The 22,446-nt window shown below is 42.1% G+C and overlaps 2 protein-coding genes across 15 annotated transcripts in view; one reads left to right on the top strand and one right to left on the bottom strand.

Moving 5' to 3' along the window:
• LOC139755505 (uncharacterized) overlaps window positions 1–6,880 on the top strand; it is a 107,524-nt gene extending 100,644 nt beyond the window's left edge. The window contains exons 8-9 of one of the 3 annotated variants that reach the window (XM_071673861.1): window positions 1,471–1,614; window positions 3,997–6,880. In XM_071673861.1, coding sequence (XP_071529962.1) covers window positions 1,471–1,614; window positions 3,997–4,272 — 420 coding nt within the window. In that variant the 3' untranslated portion in view covers window positions 4,273–6,880. The remainder of the gene's footprint in view (window positions 1–1,470; window positions 1,615–3,996) is intronic. The other 2 variants (XM_071673860.1, XM_071673859.1) reach the window with 2 other exon arrangements.
• Window positions 1–22,446, bottom strand: part of LOC139755506 (trichoplein keratin filament-binding protein-like) — a 650,577-nt gene that overhangs the window by 235,583 nt on the left and 392,548 nt on the right. For 11 of the 12 annotated variants that reach the window (XM_071673867.1, XM_071673871.1, XM_071673864.1 and 8 more), the window contains one exon: window positions 17,533–17,609. The gene's annotated coding sequence lies outside the window, so the exon portion shown is untranslated. Of the gene's footprint in view, window positions 1–17,532; window positions 21,105–22,446 lie in introns of those variants that run through there. The other variant, XM_071673875.1, reaches the window with a different exon arrangement.

Raw genomic sequence — 22,446 nt, 5'->3', positions numbered from 1 at the left:
GCCTTTATTCATTCCCGTCGCCACCCCACCGCACATGAAATGACAACCCCCCCCCCGCATGTGCGTGAAGTAGCACTAGGAAAAGACAACAAAGGCCACATTCGTTCACACTCAGTCTCTCGCTGTCATGTATAATGCACCAAAACAACAGCTCCCTTTCCACATCCAGGCCCCACAAAACTTTCCATGGTTTACTCCAGATGCATCACATGCCATGGTTCAATCCATTGACAGCACATCGACTCTGGTATACCACATCGTTCCAATTCAATCTATGCCTTGCAAGCCTTTCACCCTCCTGCATGTTCAGGCCCCAGTCACTCAAAATCTGTTTCACTCCATCCTTCCACCTCCAGTTTGATCTCCCACTTCTTGTTCTTTCCACCTCTAACACATATATCCTCTTGGTCAATCTTTCCTCACTCATTCTCTCCATGTGACCAAACCATTTCAAAACACCCTCTTCTGCTCTCTCAACCACTCTTTTTATTACCACACATCTCTCTTACCCTTTCGTTACTTACTCGATCAAACCACCTCACACCACATATTGTCCTCAAACATCTCATTTCCAACACATCCACCCTCCTCTGCACAACTCTATCTATAGCCCATGCCTCGCAACCATATAACATTGTTGGAACCACTATTCCTTCAAACATACCCATTTTTGCTTTCCGAGATAATGTTCTCACCTTACACACATTTTTCAGCGCTCCCAGAACTTTCGCCCCCTCCCCCACCCTGTGACTCATGTCCGCTTCCATGGTTCCATCCGCTGCCAAATCCACTCCCAGATATCTAAAACACTTCACTTCCTCCAGTTTTTCTCCATTCAAACTTACCTCCCAATTGACTTGTTCCTCAACCCTACTGTACCTAATAACCTTGCTCTTATTCACATTTACTTTCAGCTTTCTTCTTTCACACACTTTACCAAACTCAGTCACCAGCTTTTGCAGTTTCTCACTCAAATCAGCCACCAGTGCTGTACCATTAGTAAAAAAAAACTGACTCACTTCCCAAGCTTTCTCATCCACAACAGACAGCATACTTGCCCCTCTCTCCAAAACTCATGCATTCACCTCCTTAACTACCCCATCCATAAACAAATTAAACAACCATAGAGACATCATGCACCCCTGCCGCAAACCGACATTCACTGAGAACCAATCACTTTCCTCTCTTCCTACTCATACACATGCCTTTCACTGCTTCTAGCAACTTGCCTCTCACACCATATATTTTTCATACCTTCCACAGAGCATCTCTATCAACTCTTATCATATGCCTTCTCCAGATCCATAAATGCTACAAACAAATCCACTTGCTTTTCTAAGTATTTCTCACATACATTCTTTTATATTCATGCATATTTTACTCTGTCACTTTTATTTCTTTTCTGAAGATTACAATATGTTTGTCCACAATAAATCAGTATTGTTTTTGATACAGTGAAAACTATTCTAGATTGGAGAAAGTGGATTAGAAGCAATGGCTCGTCAATGTCCAAGTCTTGAGGTGCTGATGCTTGCTGAGTGTGGCCAAATCACTGACCAAGTTATTTTGGTCATTGCTCACTACCTTAAGCGTATCAAGACACTGGATCTACAGGTATGATAGAAAATTACCCTTACCCTAGGGGAGGACATTGTAATATGTCTGTCTGTATGAGTCTGCAGGGTTATGCATGTTGAGGCACACAAGTTTAAAGCTCCCTCTCAGTATGTCCACATAGGTAATCATATGTAGGTATCTATGTATAAGCCTTCATAGTGGTTATCATTAAGATCAACCAACCCTGTTGGACTGGGTTCGAATCCCAGACGGGGAGCGAGCTCACTGCCAACTCAGTTGCTCATCCTTCTCCATAGAGTTGGTTAGTAAGTAGATATCTGGCATAAGCTCTTGAGGATCTGCACTGGAGTGTTAAAGTTGACAGGGGTTGAACCACCAGTGCCCTCAGATGACTGAGTATTTCATAGGGTGCTATCAGTGGTAGGCCTCGTTACGCCATGTCTTGGGTTACCTGGGTCTTCTTAGTGCGAGTGAAACATTTATTACAGAAATGAAGTGCTTAACTGGTAACTACAAATTACAAGAGGAAACTAGTTTGCAGAGGCCTGGTTTTTGGAGCTGACTAGAAAGATATTAACTGGCTAGTTTTAAGGAGTTATGTGACGGCTTATTTCAAAAGTACTGGTCCAGTGGAATGTGAGGTTTGGGGGCTGACAAGCTAAGGTATACTTTCTCACTTTCTTGACCAAGAATTTCCTTATGTGAGGTTTCTACAGCACTTAGGAAGCTGGCCACATCCACCAGATGGGACTGCAGTTCAAGAAGTATGGTAATGTGTTCGTGTGGGATGAATACAACATGACAGCTCAGGAGGGTTTGTCTTTAGGTTGGAAGTTGCATCTTGGGCATGAGGGACCCTCTGGAAAGTCAAATTAGTTTTTGTTAAGTTGGAGAGGTGGGTGGTGTTCACAGTATACATAAGAAGGTGCAGCTTCAGATGGATGCATGCTTGGTAGAGCCCAAGACTATGCCAAGAATTTAGAATTTGTGCAAAATTGTAGTTAAAAACTCCTGTTTTGTATTTTGACAGACAATTACACACTCAAACTGGTCTTTGAACTTGTGTTTTAATTTTACTGTGACATTCTGATTCTATAAAGAAAGGGGTGAAAGGTTTAATCTTGAAATATTAATGCTGGTCCTTTTTAAGACAGATAACAGAAAACATCAACATATTTTATTTCATTTATTTATTTATTTTGCTGTGTCGCTGTCTCCCGCATCTGCGAGGTAGCACAAGGAAACAGACGAAAGAAATGGCCCAACCCACCCCCATACACATGTATATACATACACGTCCACACACGCAAATATACATACCTATACATCTCAATGTACACATATATATACACACACAGACACATACATATATACCCATGCACACAATTCACACTGTCTGCCTTTATTCATTCCCATCGCCACCTCACCACACATGGAATACCAACCCCCTCCCCCCACATGTGTGCGAGGTAGCGCTAGGAAAAAACCCTACTGTACCTAATAACCTTGCTCGTATTCACATTTACTCTTAACTTTCTTCTTTCACACACTTTACCAAACTCAGTCACCAGCTTCTGCAGTTTCTCACATGAATCAGCCACCAGCGCTGTATCATCAGCGAACAGCAACTGACTCACTTCCCAAGCTCTCTCATCCACAACAGACTTCATACTTGCCCCTCTTTCCAAAACTCTTGCATTTTCACCTCCCTAACAACCCCTTCCATAAACAAATTAAACAACCATGGAGACATCACACACCCCTGCCGCAAACTTACATTCACTGAGAACCAATCACTTTCCTCTCTTCCTACACGTACACATGCCTTACATCCTCGATAAAAACTTTTCACTGCTTCTAACAACTTGCCTCCCACACCATATATTCTTAATACCTTCCACAGAGCATCTCTATCAACTCTATCATATGCCTTCACCAGATCCATAAATGCTACATACAAATCCATTTGCTTTTCTAAGTATTTCTCACATACATTCTTCAAAGCAAACACCTGATCCACACATCCTCTACCACTTCTGAAACCACACTGCTCTTCCCCAATCTGATGCTCTGTACATGCCTTCACCCTCTCAATCAATACCATCCCATATAATTTACCAGGAATACTCAACAAACTTATACCTCTGTAATTTGAGCACTCACTCTTATCCCCTTTGCTTTTGTACAATGGCACTATGCACGCATTCCGCCAATCCTCAGGCACCTCACCATGAGTCATACATATTATTTGGGTAATATTTATATCTAGCATGCCAAATTGGTGGTCTTTCATACAGAATACTTTGGTTAGATGTCAGGACACAGTAATAATTCTATTTTCTCTTATCATTAAAAGAGAGATAAACAAGACTTAAAACAGGAATAACATTTGTCATTAATTTAATTTCATCCATGCAGAGATGCATCAAGCTAACTGATGATGCTCTAGACAGCCTTAGCAACTGTTACACCTTGCAGTACCTGGATGTAAGTGGCTGTGAGAAGATGAGCCTTGAGCAGGTGAGATATGTCCAGAAAAAGATACCAAGACTTCTCAACTTACACCACCGTGGTGTGAAGGAGAAGAATCCAGCAGGAGATAAGATGGATGAACTACCTTCCACAACTACTATCAATATCCCTTCCCCACCTCCAATGCTTTCAAAGCTCAAGAAGAGAGCATCACGTAGATAGAAAGTGCAGCATTTAAACCAATACAAGCCAAACTAGCAATGAAGTAATCCACTATGGTTGCACAGTGTAGTCTAGTATCAAAGATAGGGACTGAGAATTCATAGAATTTACCCTCAACTGTAAACAGCGCTGATGCAGTTGATTACATTGGACTAACAGGGGAAAACATACATTGAAAATTTTTTCTTTTGATATAGCACTGCAGCTGACAAATGTGATTTTTCACACTGCTTGAAGGATATATACAATTCATTCCTTTTCCATAAGAGTGGGTGGGTCATAATCGCTTAAATGCTCAGAAAAAACATTCTCTTAACAGTTCTCCTTCCTGGGCCAGCCAGTCATAGTTCTAAAAAGCAGATTAATCAGTTACCAGTTTATACCTCCACCAGGACCACACTGATCTCATAGCTGGATACCATTTATCAGCCAGAAAACTCTTGTTCATGCCTGGAGCCTGGATCATATAATGAAGGGCTTTCTTGTAAGTGAAAGGAAGACAGGACTTAATGCTATTTGAATTTTATATTAAGGGGTAATAGCCAATGCTCCATATGAAAGTCAACAAAGTCTAGCTGTGTTGAGTTACAGGCTGCAAAATTAAAGGCTCTGATAATAATGCAAATGACTTGGAACGGCGTGAAGACGCAATAAATGTCTCACTCAACGTTGGTTTGTGACATGGCTCGTGATGTGACTTTCTACTGTAGTTAACACACTGACTATTGATGTGATGTATGTAGCATGGGGGGGGGGGGGGGGGGCTATCACCTGACAGAGAAAGTATTGTAAAAGGCCTAAGGTATTTGAAAATCCCAGGTTAAATAAACCACAGAGTAGCAAGTCAGAAAGGAATGATGGCAACTCAGACAATTTGTTCACATCATTCGCCCATCGTTTTTCAACTCATCTGGTGATTAACTATTAAAATGCCATGGAGAATAGTACATAATTTTTATGCTGCTCTGGTAGTAAAGAACATTTACATAATGTAAATAGATTTATATAAATAATGTATACAGATGTATATGAATTATGGAACATATATTATTGGAAATCCTAATGACTGCTTACCGGGATGTGTATATGTCCTGATAAGGGATGCAGCCTGAACACTTATTCATATAATTAGTTCATCGCATACGTAAATAATGTGTTTATATACTGTTGTATATATATTATTTATTTTTTTCATTATAACTACTGCCGTTTTCTGTACTAGCGAGGTAGCGCCAGGAAACAGACGAAGAAAGACCCATCTACTCTCATACACATATACATATACACGTATACACAGTTCTCAGTGAATGTTGGTTTGTGGCAGGGGTGCGTAATGTCTCCATGGTTGTTTGGGAGGTGAATGCAAGAGTTTTGGAAAGAGGGGCAAGTATGCAGTCTGTTGTGGATGTGAGAGCTTGGGAAGTGAGTCAGTTGCTGTTCGCTGATGATACAGCGCTGGTGGCTGGTTCGGCTGAGAGACTGCTGAAGCTGGTGACTGAGTTTGGTAAAGTGTGTGAAAGAAGAAAGCTGAGAGTAAATGTGAATAAGAGCAAGGTTATTAGGTACAGTAGGGTTGAGGGACAAGGCAATTGGGAGGTAAGTTTGAATGGAGAATAACTGGAGGAAGTGAAGTGTTTTAGATATCTGGGAGTGGATTTGGCAGTGGATGGAACCATGGAAGCGGAAGTGAATCATAGGGTGGGGGAGGGGGCGAAAGTTCTGGAAGTGTTGAAGAATGTGTGGAAGTCGAGAACGTTATTTTGGAAAGCAAAAATGGGTATGGTTGAAGGAATAGTGGTTCCAACAATGTTATATGGTTGCAAGGCGTGGGCTATAGATAGAGTTGTGCAGAGGAGGGTGGATGTGCTGGAAACGAGATGTTTGAGGACAATATGTGGTATTAGGTAGTTTGATCAAGTAAGTAATGAAAGGGAAAGAGAGATATGTGGTATTAGAAAGAGTGTGGTTGAGAGAGCAGAAAAGGGTGTTTTGAAATGGTTTGGGCACATGGAGAGAATGAGTGAGGAAAGGTTGACAAAGAGGATATATGTGTCAGAGGTGGAGGGAACGAGGAGAAGTGGGAGACCAAATTGGAGGTGGAAAGATGGAGTGAAAAAGACTGAGTGATTGGGGCCTGAACATGCAGGAGGGTGAAAGGCGTGCAAGGAATAGAGTGAATTGGAACGATGTGGTATACCGGGGTCGACGTGCTGTCAATGGATTGAACCAGGTCATGTGAAGCGTCTGGGGTAAACCATGGAAAGTTTTGTGGGGCCTCGATGTGGAAAGGGAGCTGTGGTTTTGGTGCATTATACATGACAGCTAGAGATTGAGTGTGAACAAATGTAGCCTTTGTTGTCTTTTTCTAGCGCTACCTCACACACATGTGGGGGGAGGGGCTTGTCATTTCATGTGTGGCGGGGTGGCGTCAGGAATGAATAAGGGCAGACAGTATGAATTATGTCCATGTGTATATATGTATATTTCTGTGTGTGTATACATATGTATACGTTGAGATGTATAGGTATGTATATGTGCATGTGTGGACGTGTATGTATATACATGTGTATGTGGGTGGGTTGGGCCATTCTTTCGTCTGTTTCCTTGCTCTACCGCGCTAACACGGGAGACTATGACAAAGTATAATGAAAAAAATAAAATATATTTTTTTCATACTTTGTCGCTGTCTCCCGCATTAACAAGGTAGTACAAGGAAACAGACAAAAGAATGGCCCAACCCACCCACATACACATGTATATACATACACATCCACACACGCACATATACATACCTGTACATTTCAATGTATACGTACATATACATACACAGATATATACATATATACACATGTACATAATTCATACTTGCTGCCTTTATTCATTCCCGTCGCCACCCCGCTACACATGAAATGACATCCCCCTCCCCCTGCACGTGCACGAGATAGAGCTAGGAAAAGATAAAGGCCATTTGTTCGCACTCAGTCTCTAGCTGTCGTGTACAATGGACCGAAACCACAGCTCCCTTTCCACATCCAGGCCCCATAAAACTTTCCATGGTTTACCCCATACGCTTCACATGCCCTGGTTCAATCCACTAATAGCACGTCGACCCCTGTATACCACACCATTCCAATTCACTCTATTCCTTGCACGCCTTTCACCCTCCTGCATGTTCAGGTCCCAATCGCTCAAAATCTTTTCCACTCCAACCTTCCACCTCCAATTTGGTCTCCCACTTCTCCTCGTTCCCTCCACCTCTGACATATATATCCTCTGTCAATCTTTCCTCACTCATTCTCTCCATGTGACCAAACCATTTCAATACACCCTCTTCTGGTCTCTCAACCACACTCTTTTTATTACTACACATCTCTCTTACCCTTTCACTACTTAATCAAACCACCTCACACCACATATTATCCTCAAACATCTCATTTCCAACACATCCACCCTCCTCCGCACAAACCTATCTATAGCCCACGCCTCGCAACCATATAACATTGTTGGAACCACTATTCCTTCAAACACACCCATTTTTGCTCTCTGAGATAATGTTCTCGCCTTCCACACATTCTTCAACGTTACCAGAACCTTCGTCCCCCTCTCCCACCCTGTGACTCACTTCTGCTTCCATGGTTCCATCCAGTGCTAAGTCCACTCCCACATATCTAAAGCACTTCACTTCCACCAGTTTTTCTCCATTCAAACTTATCTCCCAATTTACTTGTCCCTTAACCCTTTTGAACCTAATGACCTTGCTTTTATTCACATTTATTCTCAGCTTTCTTCTTTCACACACTTTACCAAACTGTCACCAACCTCTGCAGTCTCTCAACCAACAACTAACTCACTTTCCAAGCCCTCTCATCCCAACAGACTGCATACTTGCCCCTCTCTCCAAAACTCTTGCATTCACCTCCCTAACAACCCCATCCATAAACAAATTCAACAACCATGGAGACATCACACAGCCCTGCCACAAACTGACAGTCAATGGGAACCAATCACTTTCCTCTCTTCCTACGTCGTACACATGCCTTACATCCTCGATAAAAGCTTTTCATTGATCTATGAACTTACCTCCCACACCATATACTCTTCACACCTTCCACAGATCATCTCCATCAACTCTATCATATGCCTTCTCCAAATCCATAAATGCTACATACAAATCCATCTGCTTTTGTAAGTATTTCTCACATACATTCTTCAAAGCAAACACCTGATCCAGACATCCTCTATCACTTCTGAAACCACACTGCTCCTCCTCAATCTGATGCTCTGTACATGCCTTTACCCTCTCCATCAATACCCTCCCATATAATTTCCCAGGATTACTCAACAAACTTATACCTCTGTAATTTGAACACTCACCTTTATCCCCTTTGCCTTTGTACAATGGCACTATACATGCATTCCGCCAATCCTCAGACACTTCATCATGAACCATACATATACTGAATATCCTCACCAACCAGTCAACAACAACAGTCACCTCCTTTTTTAATTAATTCCACAGCAGTACTTAATTTGTTTATGGATGGGATGGTTAGGAAGGTAATTGCAAGAGTTTTGAAGAGAGGGGCAAGTATGCAGCATGTTGTGGATGAAAGGGCATGGGAAGTGAGTCAGTTTTTGTCTGCTGATGATACAGCTCTGGTGGCTGATTTGGGTGAGAGACTGCAGAGGTTGGTGACTGAGTTTGGAAAAGTGTGTGAAAGGAGAAAGTTGAGAGTAAATGTGAATAAGAGCAAGGTTATTAGGTACAGTAGGGTTGACGGACAAGTTGATTGAGATGTAAATTTGAATGGAGAAAAATTGGAGGAAGTGAAGTATTTTAGATATCTAGGAGTGGACTATGCAGCGGATGGAACCATGGAAGTGGAAGTGAGTCACTGGTGGGGGGCAAAGGTTATGGGAGCGATGAAGAGTGTGTGGAAAGAGAGAATGTTATCTCTGATAGCAAAAATAGGGATGTTTGAAGGGATAATAGTTCCAAAAATAGTATATGGTTACAAGGCATGGGCTTAAGATAGGATTGTACAGAGGAGGGTGGATGCGTTGGAAATGAAATGTCTGAGGACAATATGTGGTGTGAGGTGGTTTGATGAAGTAAGTAATGAGAGGGTAAGGGAGATGTGTGGAAATGAAGAGTGTGGTTAAGAGAGCAGAAGAGGGTGTGTTGAAATGGTTTGGACATATGGAACAAATGAAAAAAGGGAAAGTTGACGAAGAGGATATACGTGTCAGAGGTGGAGAGAACAAAGAGAAGTGGGAACCAAACTGGAGGTGGAAGGAAGGAGTGAAAAAGATTTTGAGCGACTGGGGCCTGAACATACAGGAGGGTGAAAGTCATGCATGGAATAGAGTGAATTGGAATGATGTGGTATACTGTGGTCGAAGTGTTGTCAAAGGATTGGTTCAGGGCATATGAAATGACTGGGAGAAACCATGGAGTGGTCTGCGAGGCCTAGATATGGATAGGGAGCTGTGGTGTCGGTGCATTACACGACACATAGAGACTGATTGTGAGTGGACGTGGCCTTTCCTGGTGCTACCTCCCTGTCGCAGGGGGTGGCGATGCTGTTTCCTGTGCGGTGAGGTGGCACCGGGCATGGATGAAGGTGAGCAATTATGAATATGTATGTGTGTATATATGTGTATGTTTGGTAAAGTGTCACATGGAGAGAATGAGTGAGGAAAGATTGACAAAGAGGATATATGTGACCAAACCATTTCAAAACACTCTCTTCTGCTCTCTCAGCCACACTCATTTTATCACCATGCATCTCTCTTATCCTTTCATTGCTTACTTGATCAAACCACCTCACACCACATATTGTCCTCAAACATCTCATTTCCAGCACATCCACCCCCCTTCGCGCAACTCTATCTATAGCCCATGCTTCACAACCATATAACATTGTTGGAACCACTATTCCTTCAAACATACCCATTTTTGCTTTCCAAGATAACATTCTCGAATTCCACACATTTTTCAACACTCCCAGAACTTTCGCCCCCTCCCCCACCCAATGATTCACTTCCGCTTCCATGGTTCCATCTGCAGCCAAATCCACTCCCAGATATCTAAAACACTTCACTTCCTCCAGTTTTTCTCCATTCAAATTTACCTCCCAATTGACTTGTCCCTCAACCCTACCGTACCTAATAACCTTGCTCTTATTCACATTTACTCTCAGCTTTCTTCTTTCACACACTTCACTAAACTCAGTCACCAGCTTCTGCAGTCTCTCACCTGAATCAGCCACCAGCACTGTATCATCAGCAGACAACAACTGACTCACTTCCCAAGCTCTCTCATCCACAACAGACAGCATACTTGCCCCTCTTTCCAAAACTCTTGCATTCACCTCCCTAACAACCCCATCCATGAACAAATTAAACAACCATGGAGACATCACGCACCCCTGCCGCAAACCAACATTCACTGAGAACTAATCACTTCCCTCTCTTCCTACACATACACATGCCTTACATCCTCAATAAAAACTTTTCACTGCTTCTAACAACTTACCTCCCACACCAAATATTCTTAATACCTTCCACAGAGCATCTCTATCAACTCTATCATATGCCTTCTCCAGATCCATAAATGCTACATACAAATCCATTTGCTTTTCTAAGTATTTCTCATACATTTTTCAAAGCAAACACCTGATCCACACATCCTCTACCACTTTCGAAACCATGCTGCTCTTCCCCAATCTGATGCTCTGTACATGCCTTCACTCTCTCACTCAATACCCTCCCATATAATTTCCCAGGAGTACTCAACAAACTTATACCTCTGTAATTTGAGCAGCCACTCTTATCCCCTTTGCCTTTGTACAAGGGCACTATGCAAGCATTCCGCCAGTTCTCAGGCACCTCACCATGAGTCATACATTAAATAAACTTACCAACCAGTCAACAATACAGTCACTCCCTTTTTTAATAAATTCCACAGCAATACCATCCAAACCTGCTGCCTTGTCGGCTTTCATCTTCCACAAAGCTTTTACTACCTCTTCTCTGTTTACCTAATCATTCTCCTTAACCCTCTCACTTTGCACACCACCTCGAGCAAAACACCCTATATCTGACACCCTATCATAAAACACATTCAAGAAACCTTCAAAATAGTCACTCCATCTCCTTCTCACATCACCACTACTTGTTATCACCTCCCCATTAGCCCCCTTCACTGATGTTCCCATTTGTTCCCTTGTCTTACACACTTTATTTACCTCCTTCCAAAACATCTCTTTATTCTCCCTAAAATTTAATGATACTCTCTCACCCCAACTCTCATTTGCCCTCTTTTTCGCCTCTTGTACCTTTCTCTTGACCTCCTGCCTCTTTCTTTTATACATCTCCCAGTCTTTTGCATTATTTCCCTGCAAAAATCATCCAAATGCCTCTCTCCTCTCTTTTTCTAATAATCTTACTTCTTCATCCCACCACTCATTACCCTTTCTAATCTGCCCACCTACCACGCTTCTCATGCCACAAGCATCTTTTGCACAATCCATCACTGCTTCCCTAAATACATCCCATTCCTCCCCCACTCCCCTTACGTCCTTTGTTCTCACCTTTTTCCATTCTGTACTCAGTCTCTCCTGGTACTTCCTAACACATGTCTCCTTCCCAAGCTCACTTACTCTCACCACTTGTATCATCCCAAAACTTTTCACTCAACTTTCTTCCAAATTTTCATTTACTCTTTCTTTGCTTCCCTCTATGAGCTTCTAAACATTCAACTTATATATTTACATTCTTCCCTCCTTTGCTTTACTTTCATCACTGGTACATTCCTATAGAGCAATCTGCCAATGCCTTTTTCTCCTCTTATACAGCATTTCTAATATCTTTTGTCCAACATGCCCTTTTTATTCCTATATCTCACGATGCTGTATCCAAGTACTAATTCTACAACTTTTTATAGTATTCCACTAAACATTCTAAACACCTCAATCACAAACGACTGCATCCCTACATTCACTGGACTTCTATTAAGGTTTCAGTTACCTTCCTTTCATGCACCTCTGCATTTTGTCTGAACCATCTTCTTGGTTGGCAACACTTTTATCCCTACATTCTTCCTTACATCATACCTCCATGTCTTCCAGATCCTCATCCCCACAAGAACCACGAAATGGTCAGAGTCTCTAAAGAATGTCACAACTCTAGCATCTAGCATGGCCTTTCTTAATCTTTCATCCACTGCCACATACTCAATCAAAGCCTTTTGGTCTTCTCTTCCATTGTTCCTCATCGATGTATGTCTGTGGATCTTCTTGTTCTGAAAAAAGGTGTTTACAAGGAATTAACCTCTCTCAGCACAAACATTCACAAGATAACTTCCATTCTCATTTACTCCAGGCACTCCCCATTTACCAACTATCTCACTAATTTCATTGCATCCCACTTTTGCATTCATATTACTCATTATGACCATAATTCTCTCATTCTCAAGACCATTTAGATTGGGTATCTATATTCAAAGTTAGAACTCTTTTGAGAATTTGACTCATTGTTGGAAGGTTCCTTGACAACCTCCATATTGCCTAGTTTTGTTTGCCTGTTTCAATCATGAACACTTTACTTTCGTCTTGATACTACCATCACCAACCACCACCCTTATTATGCATGGAACTTGTTATATTAAACTGTACTATGAGTAAAGTAAATTCAGCTACAATAACAGTTTTACTTGAGTTATCAACTTGCATTCCTCTACACCAATCTCAATATTGCTAATTAGGGAAAATTCAATTCACAGTTTTAGTTTCTCAAAGTTATCCCCTACGAGTTTTGAGTGGTATTGTTGGTTAGAATAACTGCATTTCTCTCAAACAAATTCCTTGTAACTTCAAATCTCTAGTTTTTGACATTTTCCACATTACTGCCTGAATTAGTTTTATTTCATAAGCTTTTTGGATAAACTGATAACTAACTGATGAAAGTCTGCCACATCACACTAAAGCAATTAAACATATTATATAATCAGTTTAGATCTTATAATCAGTTTAGATTTATGACTGAATTTTCAATTCCTTACATCTACATTTTCTCTAAACATCCAACCTCCTGATTTTAAACTTTATTCCATTTTCAGTTTTTTAAGCTGTAATTTGTCCAGTTTCAAGTTTTCTAAAGAAAAGTCATCAAAGTTACCTTCCAAAAAAACTTAGGGTAATTTCTGGCAGTATGTCTTCACCCAATATGTATTCAACTGCATCAGCTTTGTGCAGGTGTAGCATTGTAAACAATAAGGTCTGATACATAGGAGCTGTGTCACAGTCTTTCTCCATGGATAAAGCAAGCAAAGAAAACAGCTCAACACAGGTTCACTAAACATGCTTACGAGGCAGTTTTATGCAAACCACACTAGTGATATAAGGAGGTATATATCTGCTCATGTGTAAAGGGCTTGTCTGTGCTGGCTAGTCTGAAGTGATGATCTCTGTCATCAATACACTTTTAAGCTATAATAAATATTATTTATTTATTTTATTTTGCTTTGTCGCTGTCTCCCGCGTTTGCGAGGTAGCGCAAGGAAACAGACGAAAGAAATGGCCTAACCCACCCCCCTACACATGTATATACATACATGTCCACACATGCAAATATACATACCCATACATCTCAATGTACACATATATATACACACACAGACACATACATATATACACATGCACACAATTCACAGTGTCTGCCTTTATTCATTCCCATCGCCACCTCGCCATACATGGAATAACATCCCCCTCCCTCCTCATGTGTGCGAGGTAGCGCTAGGAAAAGACAACAAGGGCCCCATTCGTTCACAGTCTCTAGCTGTTATGCAATAATGCCCGAAACCATAGCTCCCTTTCCACATCCAGGCCCCACAGAACTTTCCATGGTTTACTCCAGACGCTTCACATGCCCTGGTTTAATCCATTGACAGCACGTCGACCCCGGTACACCACATCAATCCAATTCACTCTATTCCTTGCCCGCCTTTCACCCTCCTGCATGTTCAGGCCCCGATCACTCAAAATCTTTTTCACTCCATCTTTCCACCTCCAATTTGGTCTCCCACTTCTCCTCATTCCCTCCACCTCCGACACATATATCCTCTTGGTCAATCTTTCCTCACTCATTCTCTCCATGTGCCCAAACCATTTCAAAACACCCTCTTCTACTCTCTCAACCACGCTCTTTTTATTTCCACACATCTCTTACCCTTACATTACTTACTCGATCAAACCACCTCACACCACACATTGTCCTCAAACATCTCATTTCCAGCACATCCAACCTCCTGCGCACAACTCTATCCATAGCCCACGCCTCGCAACCATACAACATTGTTGGAATCACTATTCCTTCAAACATAGCCATTTTTGCTTTCGGAGATAATGTTCTCGACTTCCACACATTCTTCCAAGGCTCCCAGGATTTTCGCCCCCTCCCCCACCCTATGATTCACTTCCGCTTCCATGGTTCTGAATTAGTTTAAATACTACCTTAAAGTTAGTATGATATCAACAATATATTTATTACAGCTTAAAAGTTATAATAAATATATTGTTGATATTAGTATGATAAACAATATATTTATTATAACTTTTCAGCTATAATAAATATATTGTTGATATCATACTAACTTTAAGGTAGTATTTAAACTAATTCAGAAATTAGCATGTTCTACCTTTTTAAGTTAGTTTTTTTTTTTTTTTATACTTTGTCGCTGTCTCCCGCGTTTGCGAGGTAGCGCAAGGAAACAGACGAAAGAAATGGCCCAACCCCCCCCCCCCCATACACATGTACATACACACGTCCACACACGCAAATATACATACCTACACAGCTTTCCATGGTTTACCCCAGACGCTTCACATGCCTTGATTCACTCCACTGACAGCACGTCAACCCCTGTATACCACATCACTCCAATTCACTCTATTCCTTGCCCTCCTTTCACCCTCCTGCATGTTCAGGCCCCGATCACACAAAATCTTTTTCACTCCATCTTTCCACCTCCAATTTGGTCTCCCTCTTCTCCTCGTTCCCTCCACCTCCGACACATATATCCTCTTGGTCAATCTTTCCTCACTCATTCTCTCCATGTGCCCAAACCATTTCAAAACACCCTCTTCTGCTCTCTCAACCACGCTCTTTTTATTTCCACACATCTCTCTTACCCTTACGTTACTCACTCGATCAAACCACCTCACACCACTCATTGTCCTCAAACATCTCATTTCCAGCACATCCATCCTCCTGCGCACAACTCTATCCATAGCCCACGCCTCGCAACCATACAACATTGTTGGAACCACTATTCCTTCAAACATACCCATTTTTGCTTTCCGAGATAATGTTCTCGACTTCCACACATTTTTCAAGGCTCCCAAAATTTTCGCCCCCTCCCCCACCCTATGATCCACTTCCGCTTCCATGGTTCCATCCGCTGACAGATCCACTCCCAGATATCTAAAACACTTCACTTCCTCCAGTTTTTCTCCATTCAAACTCACCTCCCAATTGACTTGACCCTCAACCCTCCTGTACCTAATAACCTTGCTCTTATTCACATTTACTCTTAACTTTCTTCTTCCACACACTTTACCAAACTCAGTCACCAGCTTCTGCAGTTTCTCACATGAATCAGCCACCAGCGCTGTATCATCAGCGAACAACAACTGACTCACTTCCCAAGCTCTCTCATCCCCAACAGACTTCATACTTGCCCCTCTTTCCAGGACTCTTGCATTTACCTCCCTAACAACCCCATCCATAAACAAATTAAACAACCATGGAGACATCACACACCCCTGCCGCAAACCTACATTCACTGAGAACCAATCACTTTCCTCTCTTCCTACACGTACACACTCCTTACATCCTCGATAAAAACTTTTCACTGCTTCTAACAACTTGCCTCCCACACCATATATTCTTAATACCTTCCACAGAGCATCTCTATCAACTCTATCATATGCCTTCTCCAGATCCATAAATGCTACATACAAATCCATTTGCTTTTCTAAGTATTTCTCACATACATTAAGTTAGTACTTAAACTAATTAAAAAATCAACTTGTTCTCCCATTCTGGGGTGGCATTCTCCCAAGACAAATTGATTTACCTGTTCAGACCTGTATATGATAGTCTAACCTGTTCTCTTTATATCACATTTGATAACACTCACTATCCAAACCTGTTTGACCTAGGAATGTAACTAGCTTTAATGAACTGTAAATAGGAAGCAATATTCCCTACATTATGATATATTCTATTTATTGTTTGTTCCTCCTAGATTTTGGAAGGACAAATTTTTAAGACAAACTTGTTGTTAAGTCTTGTACATTTACTGTACATATAAAGTATATTATTTCATACTGGAAATTAGTTGATCAGTCTGTGATTGTAGTGACAATTATTTTTATAAATTTTCCTAAACTGATTAGCACACAGGATTTAACTCATATCAATCATGAAAAGAAACTATTAACCACATAATCATCTTTGTTGAAAAATAGATGGTGCAAGTCAAACCTAATTAATCCAATGTACTTTTTTGTAGTTTCACCAGGTTACTAGTACTGTCTGTTTTTAATAAATGGCATGAGGATGATATTAGAAATGGCTGCTGTTAGGATAATCTGATACTGAAATGCATGTGTAGGTGACTTTTAAGAAGTTAATTTATGAGACATTCTCACGATGATATTTGTTGGAGACATTACATAGGATGAACAGATGAGAGGTACATTTTCAGAAACTGATTGATGATCATTCATTTTTGGTTGGTGGATGTATCTTGACACTGACAGACTCAATGACCCTAGAAGATGATAGGCTTAAACCCAAACAACTAACCATGTGTTGATCTTTTTATATTGTGTGTATGTTATAACTGTAATATTCATAGTATTTGTTTAACTTTTTTGTTTAATTAAGCAGGCAATTCAGGTTAAGCTTCTGCCAAAGTTTGAATATTCTAACTGAATATGAGTAATGTTTCTCCATTTTTGCCAGTATATTAGTATGAACAGTCTCCACCTCTGGCAAGGCTGTATCATCATTAGGTGACAGAAAGGCATACAGTCTTGTCATGGATCTTCATACTCCAAAAGGAGTTAATAATTTCCCCACCTCATACATGGAGTTCAGCTTCGAAGCCACAAGAGCCCTTAAAAATGGGTCCTGAGGTTGTATGATAATATCATGATCCTCTTTCTTTAACAAATAACCCAATTCACTCACCTTTCTATTCCTTCTCCTCTTTTAAGTCCTCTTCATCTTTTCCTCGTGGTTCTTTGTCTTCCCTTGTAGCACACATTCTGTAAAGATTAATTTTGGGTAGTATTTTGCGATGGGGCAGATGCAACTTAAATACACATAATGATCAAGTAATCCATTCCAGGATTCTCCTATGCCCTCTAATGGTGCTATAAATCCAACACTAAACATAAAAATTTTTGGTACTGTAAACACCATATCATTTAAAGATTCTTAGAAACCCCTCATTACATTGTGGCTAATCTGCCTATAAAAACTAGAAAAGTATTCAGACTGAAGATTCTTCTTTTCTGAACCATAGTAATGTTTGTTTCTTTTTTTTACACAAGTAGGCTTTGGAATGTTTAACCTAATATCTTTTCTAACGTGTAAGATCTGCCTACTTTGAAAATGGACGTGTTATATAACCGTATAATCTTTTAACTTCTTTTTTTTGCTATTCATCTTTAATTCTGTAACCTCATTCATGTTTCCTTTGAAGCCTGGTCTCACTAAGAACCTCTGTCCTAGACTAAAACTAAATATTAGTGGCATGGTGGCATCCATAGACAAAGTGCCAAATTGGAGGTACACTTTGAAGCCCCTTTGGTGGCGCCAAAGGCCATTAGAGTGGTGTGTTGCCATCCAGAGACAAAGTGTCAATTTGAAGGTTTACTTTAAAGCCACTTTGGCAGTGCCAAAGGCCATTAGAGTGGTGTGGCGGCATCCAGGGTCAAAGGACAAATTAAAGGTTTACTTCAAAGCTCCTTTTTGGCAGTACTAAAGGCGACTAGAGTGGAGTGGCAGCATCCAGAGACTATGTGCCAAATCAAAGGTTTGATGTAAAGCCCCTTTGGTGGCACCAAAGGCAGCATCCAGAATCAAAGAAGCAAACTGAGGGTTTAATTCAAAGCCCCTGTGGCAGTGCCAAAGACCATTAGAGTGGCGGGGCAGCATCCAGATACAAAATGCCAAACTGAAAGTTTATTCTAAAGCCCCTTTGGCAGCCCAAAAGGCCATTAGAGTACCTTGGTGGGATCCAGAGACAATGTGCCAAATTGAAGATTCACTTTTAAAGCCCCTTTGGCAGTGCCAAAGGCTATTAGAGGGGCGTGGTGACATCTAGAGACAATGTGCCAAGATTTACTTTAAAGCCACTTTGGCGGTGCCAAAGGCCATTAGAGTGGCGTAGTGCCATCCAAAGTGCCAATTTGAAGGTTTACTTTAAAGCCCCTTTGGCGGCGCCAAAGGCCATTAGAGTGGCGTGACGGCATCCAGAGACAAAGTGAGATATTGATGGTTTACTCTGAAGCCCCATTGGCGACGCCATAGGCCATTAGAGTGGCATGGCGACATCCAGACACAAAGTGCCAATTTGAAGGTTTACTTAAAGCCCCTTTGGCGGCACCAAATGCAATTAGAGTAGCGTGGCGGTATCCAGGATCAGTGAGCCAAATTGAAGGTTTACTTTAAAGCCCCTTTGGCGGCGTCAAAGGCCATTAGATTGGCGTGGCGGCATCCAGGGGCAAAAAATGAAAATAGCTGTGTTAAACTGTTCCAAATGCTTTGTAGAGCACTGGTACATATATAGTGTACGTAATAAGTGAGTATGATGGAACAAGAAAACTATGCGTGATTGAGAAATTTTGAAAAGATATTTGGCTTCAGCGTGCAAAAATACATAAGATACAGATATTTTCTTTTCCATGGGACAAAATCTATGTTGACCAGTGTTACTGGATTGGCTGACTATGTCCAGACCGCTGCCCTCAAGTAGGCATGTCTTCACGATTACTTTGACTAAAGCTTCCTAACACTGGCTCCTTGTTGCAAGACTTGTTTAGACTACACTGGAAGGCTTGGACTGAAGGGGGCACTGGCAACATACTCTGGCAATGAGTTACTCGTATCAACGATTACTTCAGTGGATGTATTGAAATACACCTCCATCCTTTTTGTTGTTGTTGTTGTTCTCCGTGAGGGATCTCCCATATCTTCACAGTCACCTGATTTTACATGACATGAATTCAGTCAACACGACCATGACAATATGTGGAAGATCTCAAGCAAGTGTCCCTTGTGACAGACGAAAGAAAAATCACCCACAACTAGTTTTTCATGTTTTTCCGAAGGTTAATGAAAAGCAATATTCCTTTCATACAATGATACGGCTTTAGATAAAGCTTCACGCTAAAGCCTTATTCAAATGTGAGAATTATACAGGTTTGAAAGGCCTGATGGGTGATGATATATTGACCATTGGAAAATAAAATATGATTACTTATACGAGAACAGTGACAATTCGGCAAGACGGAATCATTTATCTAACTTTATAACATCCAAGAAGGTTTTGGAAACTCTCTAGTTTAACTTGGCACTTTTGTTATCTGCCAAATTATTCATTAAATATATTCTCATATTCATAAAGCCTCATAGTCCCTCTTCGTTTCTTACGAATAATTACAGATTACAGCTTGAAGCTTGGAATACGGAAATAATAATGCAAAAAGTAATTGACATATAAAAGTATGTAGGCAAGGAACATTAATTTATGTAAAGAAGTATATAAGTTTCATATGGCGTAAATCTCTTATGCAGAAGAAAAGCCCCAGAGTGGAGCTTTACGTTTAACGACCCGTGGGCGCAGCAAAACCCAATTAAAATCGTCTGGCGTTAGCCAGAACAAAAGTCCTAGATTGAAGAATTAAGTCTAAAGACACACGAGCCCCTTAAACCAAGATTATAATAGTTTGGCGTTAGGTAGAAGAGAGTCACAGAGTAAAACTTGAAGTTTGATGACACGTGTGTCCCTCAAAACTTTATAAGATGGTCTGGTATGAGACAGAAAAAAAATTCGTAAAGGGAATCATTAAGTTTGACGAGCCGTGGGCCCAGCAAAAACCGATTAAATGTGCTGTAGCCACAACAAAAGTCCCAGAGTGAAGCCTTAAGTTTAATGACCCGTGAACCCCGGAGAATCTGATTAATATGGTATGCCACTAGCCAGAACAAAAGTGCCATAGTGAAACTATAAGTTTGAGGCCCCTTGATTTGTTTACTCAAAATCAGCTGAGCGTCGTCTGCAGACCGCTGTGTTAGAAGACACTAGAAATATTTGGGGCGGCCCTAAACCATTTTGAGCCTCGCCCATCGCACGATCTTGTTTAAAAAAAAAAAAAAAAGCGATTTAATGCTTCGGGCCGACTGCAAGCAATGCTCTGCGGGTATGGTGACTGCCCGGAAGCTGGACTTTAAAAAACGGGCCATAGAGTTGTCAAAAACCGTCATTTGTGCCATCTTACCGATAAGCTGGTAACTTGTGAGCGAAAACGTGTATGGAGACGGTTAGGGTAAACAAAACTCTAACTTACTTGCAGGTGGTTATTCATAGACTATGTGTTTCATATAAATTGTTACCAGTGGACCCCGTGTCCGGACGCGGAAGCCAGTGGACCCCGTCTCCGGACGCCGAGGCAAGTGGACCCTGTCTCCGGACGCAGAGGCAAGTGGACCCAGTCTCCGGACGCCGAGGCAAGTGGACCCCGTGTCCGAACGCGGAAGCCAGTGGGCCCCATGTCCGGACGCGGAAGCCAGTGGACCCCGTGTCCAGACGCGGAAGCCAGTGGACCCCGTTTACGGACGCGGAAGTCACTGGATCCCGATTCCGGACGCAGAGGGCAGCAGACTTCGTCTCCAGACGTGGAGGCCAGTGGACTAATAAGACACGGAGGCCAGTGGACCACTTCTCAATACATGGAGGTTAGTAATCTCCGTGTCAATACGTGGATGTCAGTGGAATTCATCCCCAAACATGAAGGCAAGTGGACTCAGTCTCCGGGTGTGGAGGCCAGTGCACTCGAGGCCGTCTCTAGTCGTGGAGGCCAGTCGACTAAACCTCCAGATGTGGAAGCCAATCGACTCCATCTCCGTGCGCGGAGGCCAGCGGACCCCGACTCCGTACGCGGAGGCAAGTGGACCCCGTCTCCCGACGCGGAGGCAAATGGAGTCTCCGGACGTGGAGGCAAGTGGATCCCGTCTCCGGACGCGGAGGTAAGTGGACCCCGTCTCCGGACGCGGAAGCCAGGGGACTCCGTCCCTAAACATGGAGTCCAGTTAACTCCGTCTCAGGACATGGAGACCAGTGGACTCCGTCTCAGGACATGGAGACCAGTGGACTCCGTCTCAGGACATGGAGACCAGTGGACTCCGTCTCAGGACATGGAGACCAGTGGACTCCGTCTCAGGACATGGAGACCAGTGGACTCCGTCTCAGGACATGGAGACCAGTGGACTCCGTCTCAGGACATGGAGACCAGTGGACTCCGTCTCAGGACATGGAGACCAGTGGACTCCGTCTCAGGACATGGAGACCAGTGGACTCCGTCTCAGGACATGGAGACCAGGGGACTCCGTCTCAGGACATGGAGACCAGGGGACTCCGTCTCAAGACATGCAATGTTATATTAGGGAGACTTGAATAAAACGAAGTTTCATTGGTTCTAAGAACTTTCAAAACTTGCCATTTTGAAACAGTCTTGGTGAATTCAAGAGTGTTACACTACTAAGGCCGCCAAGCACCTTAAGTTGGCAAATCATAGAACAGCACAGAACCCAACATTTACCATAATTTGCGAAGCCGAATTCTAAGGCTTGGAAGCCAAACAAGACGCAAGGGCCAGCGAATTCCATTAGCTATGTCTAGCTATGAACTAGGCAGATGCTCTGGTTACCGGCCCACAACATAAAAAGAACTTGTTGTTCGGGCTCTCAAAAGTGGGTGGCTGCCAATTTTTGCCCCTGCGAAAGACAAATTAGAGCGGTAGAACCAAGGTTCAGATCCTACGAACCAATGAAGTTTGCTGGCAACGAAGCAAAGCTGTCCGCTCCTGTGGTACTGCT

This window comes from Panulirus ornatus, chromosome 19 (assembly GCF_036320965.1).
Source record: "Panulirus ornatus isolate Po-2019 chromosome 19, ASM3632096v1, whole genome shotgun sequence".
NCBI lineage: Eukaryota > Metazoa > Arthropoda > Malacostraca > Decapoda > Palinuridae > Panulirus > Panulirus ornatus.
Note: the sequence above shows the minus strand (reverse complement) of the source record. Positions and strands in the feature narration are given on the sequence as shown.